The sequence below is a fragment of the Rhinolophus ferrumequinum genome, chromosome 6 (genome assembly GCF_004115265.2).
Source record: "Rhinolophus ferrumequinum isolate MPI-CBG mRhiFer1 chromosome 6, mRhiFer1_v1.p, whole genome shotgun sequence".
NCBI lineage: Eukaryota > Metazoa > Chordata > Mammalia > Chiroptera > Rhinolophidae > Rhinolophus > Rhinolophus ferrumequinum.
Genome location: NC_046289.1, coordinates 98,070,381 through 98,089,154, shown reverse-complemented (window position 1 = coordinate 98,089,154; position 18,774 = coordinate 98,070,381). Strand labels below are relative to the sequence as shown.

The 18,774-nt window shown below is 35.3% G+C and overlaps 1 protein-coding gene across 8 annotated transcripts in view; it reads right to left on the bottom strand.

The window, feature by feature from the left end:
* The window catches only part of NEO1 (neogenin 1), a 213,742-nt gene that overhangs the window by 95,692 nt on the left and 99,276 nt on the right, over positions 1-18,774 (bottom strand). For all 8 annotated transcript variants that reach the window (XM_033107554.1, XM_033107561.1, XM_033107562.1 and 5 more), the window contains exons 6-7: positions 9,162-9,316; positions 7,599-7,719 (exon numbers count right to left, since the gene is read on the bottom strand). In XM_033107554.1, coding sequence (XP_032963445.1) covers positions 7,599-7,719; positions 9,162-9,316 — 276 coding nt within the window. The remainder of the gene's footprint in view (positions 1-7,598; positions 7,720-9,161; positions 9,317-18,774) is intronic.

Genomic DNA, 18,774 nt, shown 5'->3' with positions numbered 1-18,774 from the left:
TGCTATAGAAGCTTTTTTCCCAGCTTCTTTTAGGTCATCATATTTTTTAGGTGACGTGCACTGGACTGAGATTAAAAAGAAGATTTTAAAAAATCTGATAGAACTGGTTCTATCAGAAATAATTTAAATAATTAGAATTGGTAAGCAGGAAAAAATAGTAAGGGAATAAATGCTATCTTTAAGTAGATAAAATAAGACATTGAGGTGTAAGTTCACAGAAAACAGTGGTGGTTTAAGGCAGAAACAAGAAAGCATTTTCTGACCATTAAGAAAAAAACACATGGCAAAAATTTATCAAAAGATTGTAGTGACGGTATATGACGGAAATCCTCAAGAGGATATTCAGGGACAAACTTTGGATGAATGAGACATTCCTCTGAAGGCAGAGAAATGAGGCGAGATAACATATCATCCCTTATAATGCCATTTGCTGGAGAAGGCTAAGGAGTTTCGTTTTTCAGGAGTGTGAAAGACTGCTACGTGACAACTGAGGACACAGTCTTTTCTACATACAAGAAAAGAAAAGAACACTTCGGTCCTTGATTTATAGCAAGAGAGGAGTTTGGTTACAAATCTTGAAATCTATCAAACCCAAACCGTATCTTCTTCCTCAACCTCTTTCCTGACCTTCTGACATGAACTGCCCTCTGATTCTGAACATTTTTATCTGGTTTCCTATTATAACCCAAAGTCATCATGTCTTAGACTGATGTTTTAGCTCCCTGAACAAACTAGCTCTTCCCTTTCAAATGTATTGGAAAGTTCCTAACATTCCTTATATCCTAATACTGGTGGTGCTAATATTCCCTTATATTGTCAAAAAGTATATGAGGTTTTTAATGACGTCCTCTTCCCTTTCATTCCTGATGTAGGTAATTTATGTTTATCTCTGTTTTTATCAGTCTGGTTAAACGTATTTTAATTTAATTGATTATTTTCCAAGAACCAACTCTTGCTTTCACTTACTCTGTTTTCCATTTCATTTATTTCTGATCATTTCCTTCTTCTGAATGCTTTAGATTTAATTTGCTCTTTTTAATCTAGTTTTTAAAAGCTTCCCTCAAAACACTATTTTATCTGTGTTCTACAAATTTTAATAAGTTGTATTTTCATTTTCATTCAGCTCAAAATAATTTGTAATTTCCTGTGTGACTTGTTCTTTGACAGCTGGGTTATTTAGAAAGGAGTTTAATTCCCAAATATTTGAGGATTGTCCAGGTATCTGTTATTGATTTCAAGTTTAATCCCATTGATGCCAAAGAATATATTTTTGGATGACTTTAAATCCTCTTAAATGTATTGAGACTTGTTCTACAGCCCTGAATCATTCACATTTAATGTAATTATTGATATGGATACATTTAAATCTACCATGTTGCTAGTCTTTTATTTGTCCATTTAGTCTTTGTTCCTTTTTTATCCTCTCTCCTTTTAGATTGAGTAGCTTTTAAGATAATATTGTATATCCATTATTCATATCTTATGACATTAGTCATATCTCTTTCCATGTTTTAGTGGTTTACCTAAGGTTTTATAATATGCATCTTTAACTTATCGTAGTCTACTTCAAATAATATCACAACTTGATGTGTAATATAAGAATCTTACAATAGTTTAGCTTCAATTATATTGAACTTTGTTCTGTTTTTATTATACATTTTAATGTTATATATTACAACTGTTTTTTCTTTAGGCCAGAGGTCAGCAAACTAGTACCTGCCATCTTTTTTTGTGAATACTGGAACCATCAAGATTGTTTGCTTTATATGATTGATTTCATGCTACATACCAGGGCAGACAGAATTGGGTAGTTGAGACAGAGACTGTTTGGCCCACAAAGCCTAAAATATTTAGTATCTAGCCTTTACAGAAAAAGTCTGTGGACTCTTGTTCACACAGTCAATTATCTCTTCAAGTGATTAAGAAAAACAAAATTTTTTCTAGAAGAATATTTATTTTTTTGTTTTTAAACCACTCTGGCCTGCTTCCTTTACGATCCCCCAAGTTTCTGTCAGGTATCATACTACTTCTGCCTGAAGAACTTCCTTTAACATTTCTTGTAACACAGGTCTGTTGACAATTTTTCTCAGCTTTTGTTCTGAAAGATCTTTATTCCACTTTCATCTTTGAAAGGAATTTTTGCTGGACATACAATTTGAGTAGACTCCCCTCCATTTGGGATTTTAAAGGTGTCGCTCCATTGCCTTCCTGCTTGCATCATTTCTTGCAAAAAGTCTGCTATAATTTTTTATTTTTATTCCTCTGGTTTTCAGTAGTTTAACTATGATGTGTGTATGGCTGTTTACTACTACTACTAGTAATACTACTAGTACTACTACTACTAGTAGTAATGCTGCTGCTGCTGCTACTACTACAACTACTACTGCTTTTAGCCTACTGGGAGAGTCTGAGCTTCTTCTTGGATCTGTGATATCATCTCACTCATTTTTTTATTTAAAATTTTTGGCCATTATCCATATAATTTCATTAGTTTTTTTAATGTTAAAATTTTGGCCATTATCTAGTTAAATATTTCTTTTATTCTGTTCTTTTCTTTTCCTTGTGATACTCTTTACTTATGTTACACCATCTGATACAATCCCATCTTAGATGCTCCATTCTTCCCCTCTCTTTCCATTTAAATAATTTACACTGCACTATCTTCACGTTGATTGACTATTTCCTCAGTTGTGTTCAGTCTACTGATCAGCCTGAAAGAATGCTTCATCTCTGATATCATGATTTTTATTTTTTTATAGTTTCCTTCCTCTGGTTGTGGAACCCTTTCACCTTCTGGACAAATGCAAGTATTTTCAATCTCTTTATGGTTTCCATCTTTCTGCCAAAATTCCTCATGCATCTGTTCATTCCAGTTATCTACCTTTTCCACTAAATCTTTTAACATAGTACTGATAATAGTTTAAAGTCCCTGTCTGATAGTTCCAATATCTGGGTCTGCTGAATTGGTTGTATTGATTGTTTCATCTCTCAACAATGGGCTGGTTTTCACTTTTTTCTGTTTATATCCAATAGTTTTTGATTGAATGCTGTGAGCATGGTGCACAGAACAAAGAGACTGAGATAATGATTATTTACACTTGGAAACTGGCATGACTATTCTTGTGTCAAGTATGGAGGAGGTTAGTCAGTGTAGACAGGACCTGAATGTGGTACGGGTTTCACTGCTGTTAGTTACCTGGAGCACACCAGTTTCATATGCTTCTACTGGTAGACTACCACTGTCTTGCACTTCATGTGAGAGGTGAGGAGCTGAGACCTGGTCTATTTTCCTGTTTTCCTCTCAGCTGCCAGCCATTCCACGTCTTCTACAGAGGGGTCATTTTCCATGTCCTTGATCTTCCCCAGCAGCAGAAAGTTTTTGTCACTTGGTGGTAACTTATTGAGGCAGGTGGAGTTTCCAGTTGTCTGGATCCAGTGTCAGTATTAGGGAGGCCCCAGGCTCTCCTTCCTATGGCAGCTCAAATCTACTTTGTATTTGGATTGGTCTTGAGTGGTACTTTCCTATTCTTTCTTTCTTTCTTTCTTTCTTTTTTTTTTTTCAGTAGACCACAACCCAACTTTTTTATTTTCTATTCTCGAAACATGAACAATACCAAACTTTAAAACAACATTTAATCATTAAGTTTCTGAAAAAGGAACAAAAAGGAATAAAAAAACTACCTATTTTTTAAAGTTTTCTAACTGGTATGAAATTACTTTCTGAATGAAAGTGAACTAGTACTTTTAACTCAATTTTTTTTTTTTAATTTATTGGGGTGACAATTGTTAGTAAAGTTACATAGATTTCAGGTGTACAATTCTGTATCACATCATCTATAAATCCCATTGTGTGTTCACCACCCAGAGTCAGCTCTCCTTCCATCACCACATATTTGATCCCCCTTACCCTCATCTCCCACCCCCCAACCCCCTTACCCTCTGGTAACCACTAAATTACGTTCCCCAGATTAATTTTCAAACCCCGTGGCCATCTTGTGGTTACTGATTGTCCTATTCTTTCTCCAGTAGTAAAACACCTCCCTAGGTACCAGTGTAGGATTCTGGGGCCCACAACAGTTTTCTGCTCCTATTTCAGAGGTAAAGGGTCTTTTCTTCTACCTTTCCCCCAAAAGCAATGGGTCTTGGCCTGTGTCCTGGGAACCAGAGGGTTCCTCCACCCAGCAGCAGAGGGGTTTTGCTTCTCATCTCCCTCTAGGAATGTCTGAAATAAGGTTTTATGCCCATTCCCCACTGGTTTGAGGCCTACAGGATCTGAGTAAATGGAAGGCGCTTTGCGCCTATCTCCATCAGTCACAGGTCATCACCTCCTTCACCTCCACACCAGTAAGATGACTTTTCTCGCGTCTCTGCGTCGCCCCCAATTTCAGTAGTGAATATCCTATGGAGCCCCAGAGAAAAGTATTTGCAAGCAAGCGTGAATGCCCCTTTTATCAGAATCTTCCAGATATTCCAAACAGGTCCATACTGAATCTTTAACAATCAGTTAAAATTGTAGCTGATTTCTTCTTATCCACTTTTAGGGCAGCTCTCTCTCTCCTGCTCTGTCCAAGGTGAAACAACATGGCCCATTCTTTCGGGGAATAGGGTTGTCTAATTCTTTGGAATTTAGGTTACTTGATTGGTTTGCAAACTCAGGTCTTTGATGGACTAAGAGAAATTTTGATTTTGTAATCATTCACCTTTTTATTGTAGGTGATGTTGAGAGGTTTGTGCATACCTTTTGCATATGGGTAGAAGTCCCCTCCCACTTTGATTCACTTCCCTTTTCTATTTTTGTAAAGAAACCACCATTTTTACAGTCACCCAGATAAAGCCTTTGAAGTATCTTTGACTTCTCTACAACACTGTTTAATATCCAATCAGTTGATAAAATCTGGATTAGATAAAGCACTAACATTTTTTAAATTAAGATACTTTCTATTTCTCTAGTATAAGTGCTTATTTCACAATGGTCTCTTAAAACAGAATTTCATCAATCAAACTCTTGCACTCTGCCTTCTTCTAATTAAACCTGACTTTATCATCAGACTGTCTTATTACAGCATTACTTTGACTATTTATAATCCAGGCCATGATCAATCTGATCCTATCTGCCTTTATGGGCCACCTTCCTATGGGAACAGCTACTCTATTCTATTTCCATTCTGACCCAGGTCTTTTAACATCTGGAAATCTATCATTCGAGGATTATTACAAAGGGGACACTTTCTATGAAAAAATCTTCCCTGATCACACAAACAGAATTCCTCTCTTCTCAACTGTATGGTGCTTTATTTGTATTATAAAAGTAACACCTATTATAGATTGACATTGTACACATCTCTTATATCCCTTACAATATTGTAAACTCAGAAAGGCAGAGATCAGATCTTATAAGTTGTTATATTTTCTCTTTTAGCTTTTCCACATAAATAGCAAAAGGAGTAACATGACATTTACTTTCCTTCCTATAACCCATCCCTGACAAAGTCACTAAAAAATTTCGCTAGCCCACAAAACATTGTCAGTTTTTGAAATGCTGTCTCAAGAAGGGAAAAACACACACACTACAAGTATAGTTATTATACCATCCAAGCATTTTCAGAGGATAGCCCAATTAGGATTAGTTTAGGGACCTTCTAGCATAGCCAACCATTTATACTGTTAAGAGTTAAACCTATAACGGTAATCCCAAACACAAATATACTGAAATCCCTTCATTTAGCTCCATGTAAAATAACCCTCAGAGAGCTACGAAGTTTACTAAGGAAAATCACTGCCACTAATAAAAAGAAATAAGCCGATCTACATCACTACTCTGTTAGTGCCTTATTTGGTCATCCTACTCAGGCATTTTGCGAAGATGGGACAGTGACATGCTTCTACTAAATCATTTCCAATGAATGGGGAAAGGTGTAATCACAGACAAACAGGAAGAAAAAGAGTAGTTCTAATATTTTATGCCTTTTTATGAGAGTACTCACAAATACATTTTTAAGAAACAGCATATAAAAATCTGACATGCTATTTCAGTGAAAAGGCAGAGTGGGTGCCATCTGTGCCAATTAGCTTCCTTGGCTAGGCGACATGGCTGGGACCACACTAGAACTTCAGCTTATCTGACACCCGATCAGATGTCTAAAGTGGCATATTTTTCATGCATTAATAAATGTACAAAATGAAAAATGCTTTCCTTGGTAAAACAAATAAATAATACACCCAAGAGATATCCTTATTAACTTAACACAGATCTGCTGTCCAATAATTCAGCTAGTAATTTAGTATGAGAAAATCATATAAAGAGATTCAGCACAGCATTGTTCATTTTGGTAAAAAACAGGACACAATTTAAATGTTAACCAATAGCGAATCATTTCTATAAAGCAAAGTGCACATATACTATTCAGCAATGACAAATGTTGAACAGATCTGTACTTACTGACATGGAAAGACGCCCACGGCATGTTGTCACAAGAAAACAGGGTATAAGACCACAGACACATCTGTGCGAGCTCATATGCAGCACTGCTCGGTGGCAGGGTTTGGAGCACGTGCCAGTTAGCAGTAATTGCCTCTCAGCTGCAATCTGTACCTTACTGCCTGCTCTGCAACGCTGAAGCTGGGCCCTTTATACGTTTCTCCTTTGCCAGTTCCATGTATTTTAAACTTTCAGAGCAGAGGGTGCTGGAGGGCAGCTTTCCCCAGCACCCTGACCCCCAGGTGCTTCTGGGGTACAATGCCTTCAGTGACACACCTCCTAGTGAACAGCTTTCCCAGGCGCACCAGACAGTGGGTTTTGAGCAAGTGTGGGCAGCACAGCAGCTTCTTTGTCATCCAGTAAGCCATGGCCACACCCTCTCCAAACTGGTCTGGATCTCAGCCCTGAAGGGCACCATTTTCCTGAACTCTCCCTCAGACCTGGGGGTTGTGGCTGCTCCTTCTATCTGCTAGTCTTACATTTGTTAGAGTTCTCTTTATTTCTTGCTAGGCAACCCCTTGCTATTCCAATTCCCTATTATAGTTAATAAGTTAATAATTTCTTTATATTAAAGAATATGTAATTCTTTAGGTTTTGCTGCAATTACTGTATGGTTTCCGCAGAATTGACCCCAACTCATACAGGGTGTCCCCTCCCCCTTTTACTTTTCAATGTCTGAATTTACAACAAGCACGATTGTGTGTGTGTGTGTGTGTGTGTGTGTGTGTGAGAAAAGATACGTTAATTGTATTTTGAAAAAAACTGAAGAAAAATTCAATGAAAAATAAACATTACTTTAAAGTTTTTCTATTTTAATAGTACAGAAATAAATTTGTGAGATTAAAATGATAGAAATCTGAAGAACATTCATTTGTGTAACACTGTAACTGTTCAGTTTTTCTTAATACCAATTTCTTTTCAACATCATCCAAAATTATTCTTCTAGGTCATTTGAAACAACAGAAATGATTTAGACTGCTATATTTTTCTTAGTGATGCTATATTGCCTCTTACAAATAGGTTATTAATCAAGAGGTATCCTGCGGTGACAGGTTCTGTGATAGGTACTCGCTCCTCACACACAGTCAGCCTCTTTCATCTTACTATTGCAGCCCCTTACCATGTTCAAGGATTATCAGTTGGGCTCCAGCTTGTGCATTTCCAACATCATTCTCGGCAATGCATTGATAGAACCCTTCATCTGATTTCACCAGACCCAAAACTTGAAGATTATGTTCCTTCTGAGGAAGAAAAAGATAAATAAAATTTTATGATTCAACTGATGAACATTAGTTCAAAACCTCAAGGATGTGCTCTTTCTGGGGAGGAAAAACAAGTAAAATTGTATGATTCAGTTACTGAAAATTATCTGCTTATGCACCTTTTGACTCAATTGTATTGACAAGGCACTGACTTCACTGGCTAGAACAGGAAATACCATCATTAATAATAGGAACTTAATACTCATGGAAGGTCATACCCACAACATTTGCAAACTTACATTTTTTCTTGGAAAAATATGCGGCATGCAATACCGTGTTACCCTAGTGAAAGTCTGAATTTATGAATTCAAGGCATTTTTAAAGATTTTCTCTAATATCAATAGTGTTAACAGATCAGAATACAGTAAGTTAAATGAGGTCACATATACACGAGCTTTCCTTAAACTATCAAGTACTATATAAATGTCAACTATTGTCATTGCTATAGTAATATGATTTTAACATTCTTAAAAATTGTATAAAAATAATGATAAAAGAGTAAAAATGCTAATTTAACCATAACACATTGCTTTTTAATTAAGACAAAATACTTGTGAATTACTTTTTGTAACATATGAGATTATCATTTCAAAACTAAAAAATGTATTTCTACTAAGAATTACTTCTATAAGAAATCTGTAATGAGAATAAGTTTTTAACAACCATAATTACTTTTGATTATTTCTATGAATGTCATGTATGCATGTACTAAATGTCATGTATCTTAAGATTTGTCATTAATCCTTATCACCAAAGGCCAGATAATTATATTACTAGGATATTAGATAATGATGATAATAATGGATAATATTTAAAAAGTATTTACTATATATAAAGTAAAAAGCAATAAGGGCTGAATATTCTTAAATACATTTAATACTAAGATTTACTTTTACATTTACTTTTTAAAAGAAACTTCGTATCTATTGTCACAATAATTGTCCAGCATTGGGTCATACTTATTTTGAAGGGTCTGAGCATCAGCATACGAAGGACAGATTTCTCCTTCTTGAATAGAGCTATGAAGACAATTGGTGCGTGTGCGTGTACACGTACGTATGTACATACGGATACACACACACACACTATAATCATTACCCAGGAAATGGTGGCAGCTGGTTTAAGAGTGCTAGTATGTTTAAGTGGGAATACTAGACCTAGTTCTAATACTAGGTCAGGAGAGCTGGTCTTTAGGCCTAGTTCAACCCGATTTGCGATGTGATCTTATATAAGCTACCAAAATTATTTCTGGGCTCAGCTTTCTCATCAGCCAATGAAGAGATTACATTCTATGTGAATTTTTCTATCTTTGTCTGCAGTACATAAAATGGTGTATGTAAGATAACAGATCTCTGGGTAAATACATTTAAAGACATTTCAAGGCTTCAGAGATAAGTATCCTTCTTCAAGAAAATACTTACTACAATCTTAAAGTAATCACTTGGAATAACCATATCCCCATTCTTGACCCACTTCACAGTTGGCGTTGGTTTCCCAGTCACTTCACATTCAAACACAATATCCATAGATTCATGAGCATATATATTTGTAGGCTGCTTCAGGAATTCAGGTTGGGCTTTAAAATAAAAAGGAAATTAAGATATTAATGAAAATAAAAATAGCTAGCTGTTTATATTTCAAGCAATTTTTTAAACCACAGAATTCACAGGTTGTTTATTATTTGAGGCTTTCACATATTTTTTTAAAAAGCATATAACAAATGCATAAAATATGTGTAGAAACACGGTATCTTTAAAAATTAATGTCCTGGTATAATTAACTAGAATAATAAAGTTAATTTCTGAATTTCCTTGTTGAGAAATACTTACCAAGTTGACTACATTGAAGAAGTTGATAATATGAATGACTATGTCTAATTTTAGAATGAATGTCTAAAAATGAATATTAAAAGCTACTGCTCTAAGATTTATATCATTCTGGAACAGCCATAATTAAAATTCAAAAAGAGTTGAGAAGACTGACATTATCTTCTCTTTCAGTCAACTTGATGAGTAACCAAAAAAAAAAAAAAAGGAATACAAATGTGACAAGTAGAGGTCTTAAAATAGTTCACTCACACAACACACTCCCATTAGTGACCTCCCTCATTACGTGTAATGATTTTGAAGAGTGGGAGGAAGAGGGATAGGATCTCTGGGGAAAAGTTAAGTGTATTTGAAAAAGCCTGAAAATTCCTGTAACTCCCTTTTGCCTTGCCCCAAAGTTGTAAATCACTGACATCTGAATAACAGATTCATTAAGATTTTGAACGAGAAGGTAAACGGAGATCAGCTGGTCCAACTTCCCACCTAATGCTGTAATACCCTACACAGCATCCCTGACGCCTTAGGGGTCTCGCTGATCCCTACTTGAAAGTTTCAACACACAAGAAGCTCCCTACATCACAAAGCAGTAAGCTCCACTGTATGCTAGTTTCTATTCAAAAAACAACAGTGACGACAAGAACAGCAGCTTTTTTTTTTTTTTTTTTTTAAACAGTTGAGCTAATGTGTGCTCAGCCTGTGGGAAGTGATTGGGATTGTGCTGAATTTATGGCAAACTGACATCTTAACAATACCGAGTCTTCTTTTCCATAAACACTGTTTATCTCTCCGTTTATTTAGATCTTTGGTTTCTCTCATCAATGTTTTATAGATTTGTTAGGTATATGCTTAATTACTTCAATTTTTTTGGTGCTAGTGTAAAGTAATTAAATTTTGTTTTAGTTTCCAATCGATCACTGCTATAGTGTATGTAGAGGTGAAACAATTTACATATATACTTTCTACAGACAATTTTGGAATTATCTACATACATACAATATATGTACAGTTTACTGTAAATAGAGGCAGTTTTATTTCCTTTCAATCTGCTTTCCTCTTTTTTCATTTTCTTGCCTACTGTACTAGCTAGAGTGGGGCAGGTCCTCATAAAATATCCAAACTAGCTTTAAAATTTAGGTAAATGAAGAATGAGAGTATAGAGAGCGGGTAGTAACCCAGGTAAGCACTAGGAGCCAAAGATGGAAAGAACATCTGAGTTTAAGAAGCAATATACACTCAAAGTGATAGAAGATCAAGAAAACAAGTCTGCACAACTATAATAGATGAAATCAGAGAGATCTATAGAGAGTTTGACTATCCTTTCAAAAACACTGTATTTATTCTTTTGTGAATTATCTGTACACACTTTGCCATTTTTTCAATTCGAGTGCTCACAATTTTCTTATCTATATATAAGAGCTTTCACATAATGCCAATTAGTTTATCTCAGCTCTAAATCCACTCTTCTTTGTAATGGATATGAACCTTTGCCAGCTGGTGCAACACTACTTTGTTAGTAGAGGGCGCTGGCAGGACACCGAAGGCATGGCAAAGATTTCAGGTGGGTGTGCTCTTCTTGCCCCTATGGAGTGGCAGCTAGGAGGTATGTGGGAGACCCACTCTTGCACGTGATTACCCTCCTGCGTTTGTCTGCCATCTCCCGTAAGTTTCCCCAGCGTACAGTGGCGGCTTTCTGTGCACAGCTCTGACCCACAACATCCCTGGGACAGCATCCAGCATACCTGCCCTCATGGCACCTCATCGGGCACCTTCCTGCCCTTCATCAGCCAGGCCCATGGCACCCCAGCAGGCGGCTTTCCACACACCAGCCTAGGCCTATGGCACCCAGCAGGCGATCTCCTGTGGACCAGCCTGGCCCACGGCTGTGTCCTCTGGCAGCAACTATGATCTCTCCAAGGTCTGAACCGTTACCTTGGGTGGGGGCACCCTCTTTCAAGTTTGTTCCTTTTTCAGATTCTTTCTCTGAGCTCTAAAGTAGTAGCTGATCCGTGTAGTTACTATTTCTGTAGTTACTATTCTTTAGAGTCCTATTTTATCTTTTTTAGTAGTTAAAACACCTTTTACTAGTTAATATAATTCTTTGTATTAAATTTCCTTGTTCAAATTCCTGGTACAATTTATAGCTCCTGATTGGACCCTAATACAGTAAGATATTAATCTTTCTCATACATGCTGTCCATTTTTTTTCTGTTTTCTCTTTTGTCTTTTAAGGCATCTGTTATACCAAAGTTTTAAATTTGTATATGGTAAAATATATTAGCTCTTTCCTTTTTGGCATTCGTTTTATTATTCTAACACCAAAAGGTTTCCCTGCTCCCCTACAATAAAAATATTCACTAACATTTTCTTCTAGTATGTTTATGAAAAAATCTGAACTTTACTAAATATCCAGCTTTATATTTTTCTAAGTGGCAACTCCAGTAGTCCCCAAAAGAGTAATTGATTTGCAATAGTTTTAATATCAAAATCCTATATACTCTTGGGGGGCTTATTTCTGGATACTACAGTATTTTGCCATTTATAATGTGCACTTTTTTGCCCAAATTTGTGAGAGAAAAATAAGGGTGTGCCTTATTCATGGGTAGTACTACTTCTGTATCTATATAAATGTTTGTAATTCCTTTATTTATGTTTATCAGCTAAAAGTGTAACTCCAGAAATCAAGAACGATATCCGTATGTAAAATAATACCCAGGAATACGATAATCGATTTTGTTGAACTTACGACAAACTGGCAACAGCGAAGAGTTCTTGGCCTTCTGTGATGCGTAAATATCATAAATTTGTTACTGGGACATAAAATGTCTTGTACCATGTATCTGTACTTGTGTTTTGTAATTATTTGTTACATAAATTTTCTCATACCATAATAAGTAAAAAAAAAAATGCTAAAATTCCTTTACAATACAAAAAATACCAAATGTAAACAAACAAAAATTTGAATTAAAAAATTAAAACAAAAGATTTTTTCCCCTGAACATTTGGGTCGAAACGTGGGTGCGCATTATACACGGGAGCCCCTTATACACAGCAAAATATGGTTAATCATTTCATTGATCTGTCTATTCCTGGGCCAGAACTGCAAATTTAAGGATTGTAAGTAAATATTATTTAAAAATATCTGGCAGAACAAGTACTCTCCTTTTATTCCTTTATTCTCCCCAAATTTTCCTAACACATTCATTAAGTTGTTGCGGTTTTTTCCCCAGATGAATTTAGACATCTTTGGTTAAGTTTCTGTTCTCAAAGAAAACAGACAAAAAAGAACAACCTAGAGTTTTCATTTGAACTGCAATAAATTTCAGATGCGGGAGAAATGAACATATTTGTAATCCTGAGTGGTCCTATTTAAGATCAGATTATTTATTTGTGTATTATTCAATAACAATTTATTATAAAGATAATATAATGACTGAAGTCCAGAGACCTGTAGTTGAGATCTGGTTCTACAACTAGACATTTTGCTGCCCCTGGGTTTCCAATCCATGGGTTTCAGTTAGCTCCTATATGAGATAAGGAACTCAACTTGACTATTTCTAAGCACCTAAGATCTCTAACCAATTGTGATTTTATGATGTTAGTTTGTATCTTTGACGTATGATAATTAATAGCTAACATTCGCAAGTGCTTTCCACTTTTCATTTAGTTCCCACAACAACCCTATTATTTAGATATTGTTATATTATTTCCACTTTACAGACAAGGACATCTAAACACAGACAGGCTAAGTAGTGCACCAAGGTCACATAGCTTACCAGTGACAGAGGTGAATTCTGAACCTAGGTAGTCTGACTCAAAACTCAGTCTTTTTTTTTTTAACTTTTAATTTTATAGAAAAAATAAACCTCATGTACCTGCCATATAGCTTCAACAATTATCAACTCATGGCCAATCCTGTTTCACCTATTCCCCAACCCATCCCATACTCCTCCCCAGATTACTTTGAAAGCAAACCCCAGGTATTATACAATTTCATACATAAATATTTAAGTAAGTACCTCTACAAAACGAGAACTCCCATTTCTAAACAAAACGATGATACTATCATCAGGTTGGTATCTACAATAATTTCTTAATATCGTCAATTACCCAGTCAGTATTCCTATTTCACTAACTGGCCTATGTTTTAAAAAAATGATTGATTTATTTGAATTGTGCAAACAAGAGGCATTCATTCAATGTTATTAATTTGTTTCTGATGCTTCTTTTAATCTACAGGATAATCTACAGGATTAAAAGATAAATAAATTCTTTTAATTTATCTTTGTTTGCATTTTGTTTGTTGCAGAAGCTTCTTGTCCTGTGAAGTGTCCTGTGGTTTGTCCTTTGCTGACTGCGATGCCAGGTGGCAATGACCATAACTGTCCTATACACTGGCAGTTAGATGCAGCAGCTTGACTGGAGTCAGTTTTTTCCCCAAGACTACTTCCCAGGCAGAGCCATGTCCTTCCATCAGGAGGGCTCATATGTGTGACTGTGTCTCTTTTTATGATGTTAATAGTCTTTGGTCATCACTGCCTATGCAAAATGAGTTGCAAAATATGATATTCTTATTCTGTCATTTCTTCTATAAGAAAAACATCCTCTCATCAATTATTTGGTTATCCTTAACTATAGTTCTTACAGAAAGGGCAGGATAAATGCTTGACTCCTTCCCTTTACTTACCAATTTTCAAAAAAATGATCTGGTTCCTCGAAAGGGGAACGTAAAGCATCATTGGATTAAAAGATCATGGATCAAAATCTATTTAGTTTGTTTCAATCCATGGAAGTTACTCTTTTGATTCTCAAACTACCCCAATCTTTGGCCAATCAGAAGCGTGAGTCCCCTGAAGTTCCCGAGTCCTTTCTGACATGACTCTAGAGGTCTTTACTATGTTCTGATCACTGTATTTAGGCCTTAGTTGTGGACAAAGCCAGGAATTATGTACTTTTTAAATACAAATTTATCACGATTTCATTCTGGTATTTCTAATTAAATTCGGGACCACAGGTTTCAACTGCATTTTACTAATTTTACACCTGTATCTCTTTTCTCTCACGCCAAAAATCAGTGTTCTCAATGGCACCAACTTAATTACTCATGCTTTATCTTACACACAGGAGTCTCAAAATAACAACGCAAACATTTCCACCAACGATAACAGAAAACAGTTGAAGATTTTTGCAATTATTTTTGTCCTTAGAGTATAATGCACTAGGTATATATGGTACAATTAGTATTTTAAATTTATTTGGGAATAGTTCACTTGCAATTGTAACTTCCTGCGTGGCTATATTACCACCTAGATACACGTTTAGAGTCATACACGTTTAGTTACTTATCCTTTTCAGGAAATACTTTGTAAAATTTAAATCTTCAAAAATTAAGTATATTCAAACAAGTGTTCTTCTAACCCAGATTTCCCCTCCCTATCTTTTTCCCTTTCCCTAAAAACAGTCATTTAAAAATGTTTTATGCTTTATCTTTTCTTTTTTAAAATGATAGGCAAACACACACAATTTAGATTAAATTATAACATACTAAACAATTTTTTCTACCTTCAAAACCTGCAATTTTAACCACTGTGGCAACCATTGTTTCCGAGTAATTGACATATTCCTTGAATCTAAAGGACTGAGGCTTCCCCAAAGGCAGAGCATGTAATTATGGAAAACACAGCAAAATCCTCTTCAAAAAAAAATCCAATTAATATAATTATAGTATACATTCTTAGTAAACAGACTTTCAAGGATTATTAGAAAAAAAAATCATCACAAACAATGGTCAATTCATCATTTACTTTCCCTTTCATGAATTATAAAAGAATGCCTTTAAAAGGTTCTCTGGATTTTAACTTCTCTGTTGATAGTATTTACACCAATTACACACAATGTAAGAGCAGATGTTTGTGGATGGGAAGTTAAATTGATAACCAGAGAGCAAATGAGTCAATTACCAGAAGAAAATAAGTGTTGCAATGGAAGATTATGCATTTCGTTACCAAAGAGATAATTAAGCTTCAAATTCTCTTTGACAGCTCCCTATCTCCTCTAATGCCATCATCATTACAAGAATAACTTTAATTGCTAGAGTAGAATTAAATACTAAAATATACTGCACTCACAAAATTCTTTTACTGGAAACATCATTTAATTCCATCACTGCTATAATGCTGGGGATAACCACTCAATTTAAACAGAAAACATAGGGCTGACAACAATGTTTGAAGGTTACTTTATTACCATGTTATTTGGAAGATTATAACAGTTTTCATTTTCATCAGCTCTGAATCGTAGTTTCTATTGTTTGATTTTAAAGGTTTCAGCGCTGAAATTCTTAAAAGGCTCTTAAAGTAGAGAAATAAAATAATTTTGTCCATTTTATGTTAAAGTGCATACTTGCTCTTCTTAAGCTTTTCAGTAATTTACAAAATTACATGTAAGTCCTTAAAAAAAAAAAACAACAATGACAAATCAAAACCAAGCATTTAACAGCCCAAGATCCCTTCAGGGATGTTGACTAACCGAATCACAAGTCTGCTCTAAGTACTGGCCCAACTAACAGAGCAAAAATGCCTAGAACCCTCCACTATTTATTGGTCAAGTTTCTCGTTTCAATAAAGGTGAATAGGTTTTCCTTTAATTTCCGGGAGAAACAGGTGAAATCATAACTATGAAGCAACATTACGACAAAGGTACACACACGACCTTGCAATCATATTTCTATCCTTCCACCCCAACAGCTCCAGCTCCAGTTTCACTGAATTTCCTTAACCTTACCACTCAACTTGGCTAACAGGTACTCATCCTTCAGATCTTAACTAAAAAACATCTGCTACCAGATATCTTTCTACTTAATTTTAAAATTGTGGTAAAATAAATATAACATAAAATTTACTACCTTAACCATTTTTTTTACAATAATAATATTCAAAAGTAAAAGTCTGGAATAAGTTTTAATGTTCTTAAAGGTGTGGATTTGTTTGCTAGGGTTGTCATAAAATACCACTGGCTGGGTGGCTTAAACGACAGAACTATCTTACCCATTTTTAAGTGTACAGTCCAGTGGCATTAAACACATTCCTGTCATTGGAAAACCATCATCACAATCCATCTGCAGAACCCTTTTCATCTCATAAAACAGGAACTCTACACCCATTAAACAATAGCACCCCACTTCCCACGTCCCTCCAGCCCCGGGCAACTACCCTCCTACTTTCTGTCTCTCTGATTTTGAAACTAAATTTTGTTGCGTATTAGCTATACGTCAGGTATTATAACATGTACTTTATCTATTAAATCTCTTTCAAGTCCCAAATGTGAAGTACATTTATATGTAAAGTATAATTCCCTTATACAGACACTGGAAATCAGCCACGAAGCGCCCACTAAAAAGGACTGACAATAACAAGTCTGGTCATGGAGCAACCTGCTTACGTGTTACCTTCTCCCTCAACACACGAGGGTGATAACTGGTCTGGATTCTATAGTTCTCTGTGACCTAGACCTCAGGGCCAGGCTTCACAGATAATTTACCTCACAAGTATGGAAAGCAAGAATGCTCCAGGGTTTTGGGGAAATGGTGTTTTACAACTGCTACTGCAGTGATTAGGTTTTGTAATTAGATTTAAAAAACCCAACAACTTGTAATTAGATGAAGACTAATATTCTAGGCCAATTTGTTTACTCAAGAAATAGTTTATGGAGGCAAACATATTTGGAATTGACTTATAAATTAGTGACATTTCATAGCACACATGACATCATTCCTTTGCTTCTTCAAGAGAAATTCAAACAGCTATAGTGAGAAAATTTTCAAATCCAAAAATAGTAAAAGTAGAAGTAACTGCTAAAATTTAACATTTCTAAAGACATGTAACACAAAGGCCTAAAATTATATCAATAGTTTAATTTTTCTACTGCCCATGTCTTTCAGGTACCAATAAATAGACAATTCCCTAACACAACATTTGAAGAAATCTCTTTAATATGACAGACATCTACACAGGAAACCAACACTGTTTAGAAAATCTAGAAAATACCTCGCAAAGGAAGATACAGAAATGACCAATGCAGATGGCAAAGTATTCAACACATTAAACATCAGGGAAATGCAAAATAAAACCATACTGAGATAGCACTACACACTCACCAGGATGACTAAAATGAAAAAGACTGACCCCACCAAATGCTGGCCAAGATGTGGAGCAGCAAGAACTCACATCCACTGTTGCTGGGAATGTAAGCCGGTACAATCACTTTGGGAAAAGGTCTGGCATAATACTCAGGAATACTACTCAACAACAACGGAAATGAAACCGACTACTAATATATGCTACAACACAGATGAATTTAAAATATGTTATGCTTTGTGAAAGAAGCCTGATATAAACAAGTACAGACAACATGATCATATTTACATGAAGCTTTAGAACAGGCAAAACTTAATGTACAGTGCGGGAAGAAAACAAGAGTAGATGCCTCTGGGGTAGTAAGGAGAGGGTTTGCTGGGAAGGGACATGAGGGTGCTTTCTGCAGTGATGGTTAATGTTCTATACCTTGATAGGGGCTTTGGTTGTATAGGAATGAATATTGATTGGGACACATTAGCAGCACATTTAAGATTTATGCATTTTACTGTATATAAATCTTACCTTAAAAGAAAAAAATCATAAACAAAATATTACGCTGCAGCTAACGTTATAAATGCTGAAGTATTTGGGGATGTCTGCCCGTTTACTCTGAAATGTATCAAAAAATTAATATGGCTAGAGTGATAAATATGATATAGTAATTATAGTAAAATATCAATTACAGACTCTAGGTGGTGTTTGTTGTAAAATTCTTTCAATGTGTTATTATGAAAAGTTTCCAACCGCTCAGAAATGTTGAAAAATTGGAAAAGATTTTTTCTTTAGGAAAAAATATTCTCCACCACCACATCATTCTTACTACTAGGAAATTACTATGATTAAGAATTTAAAAAGAAAAAAGTACTACTATTTTGAGAAACAGCTGGGAGAAAAGAGTATTACTCAGCTATAAAAAATAATGAAATATCGCCATATGTGACAACATGGATGGACCGAGGGAGTATTATGCTAAGTGAAATAAGTCAGACAGAGAGAGACAAATACCACATGATTTTACTTATATGCAGAATCCAAAAAACACAAAAAACCTGAGTTTTTCTGAGTTTTCTTCTGGA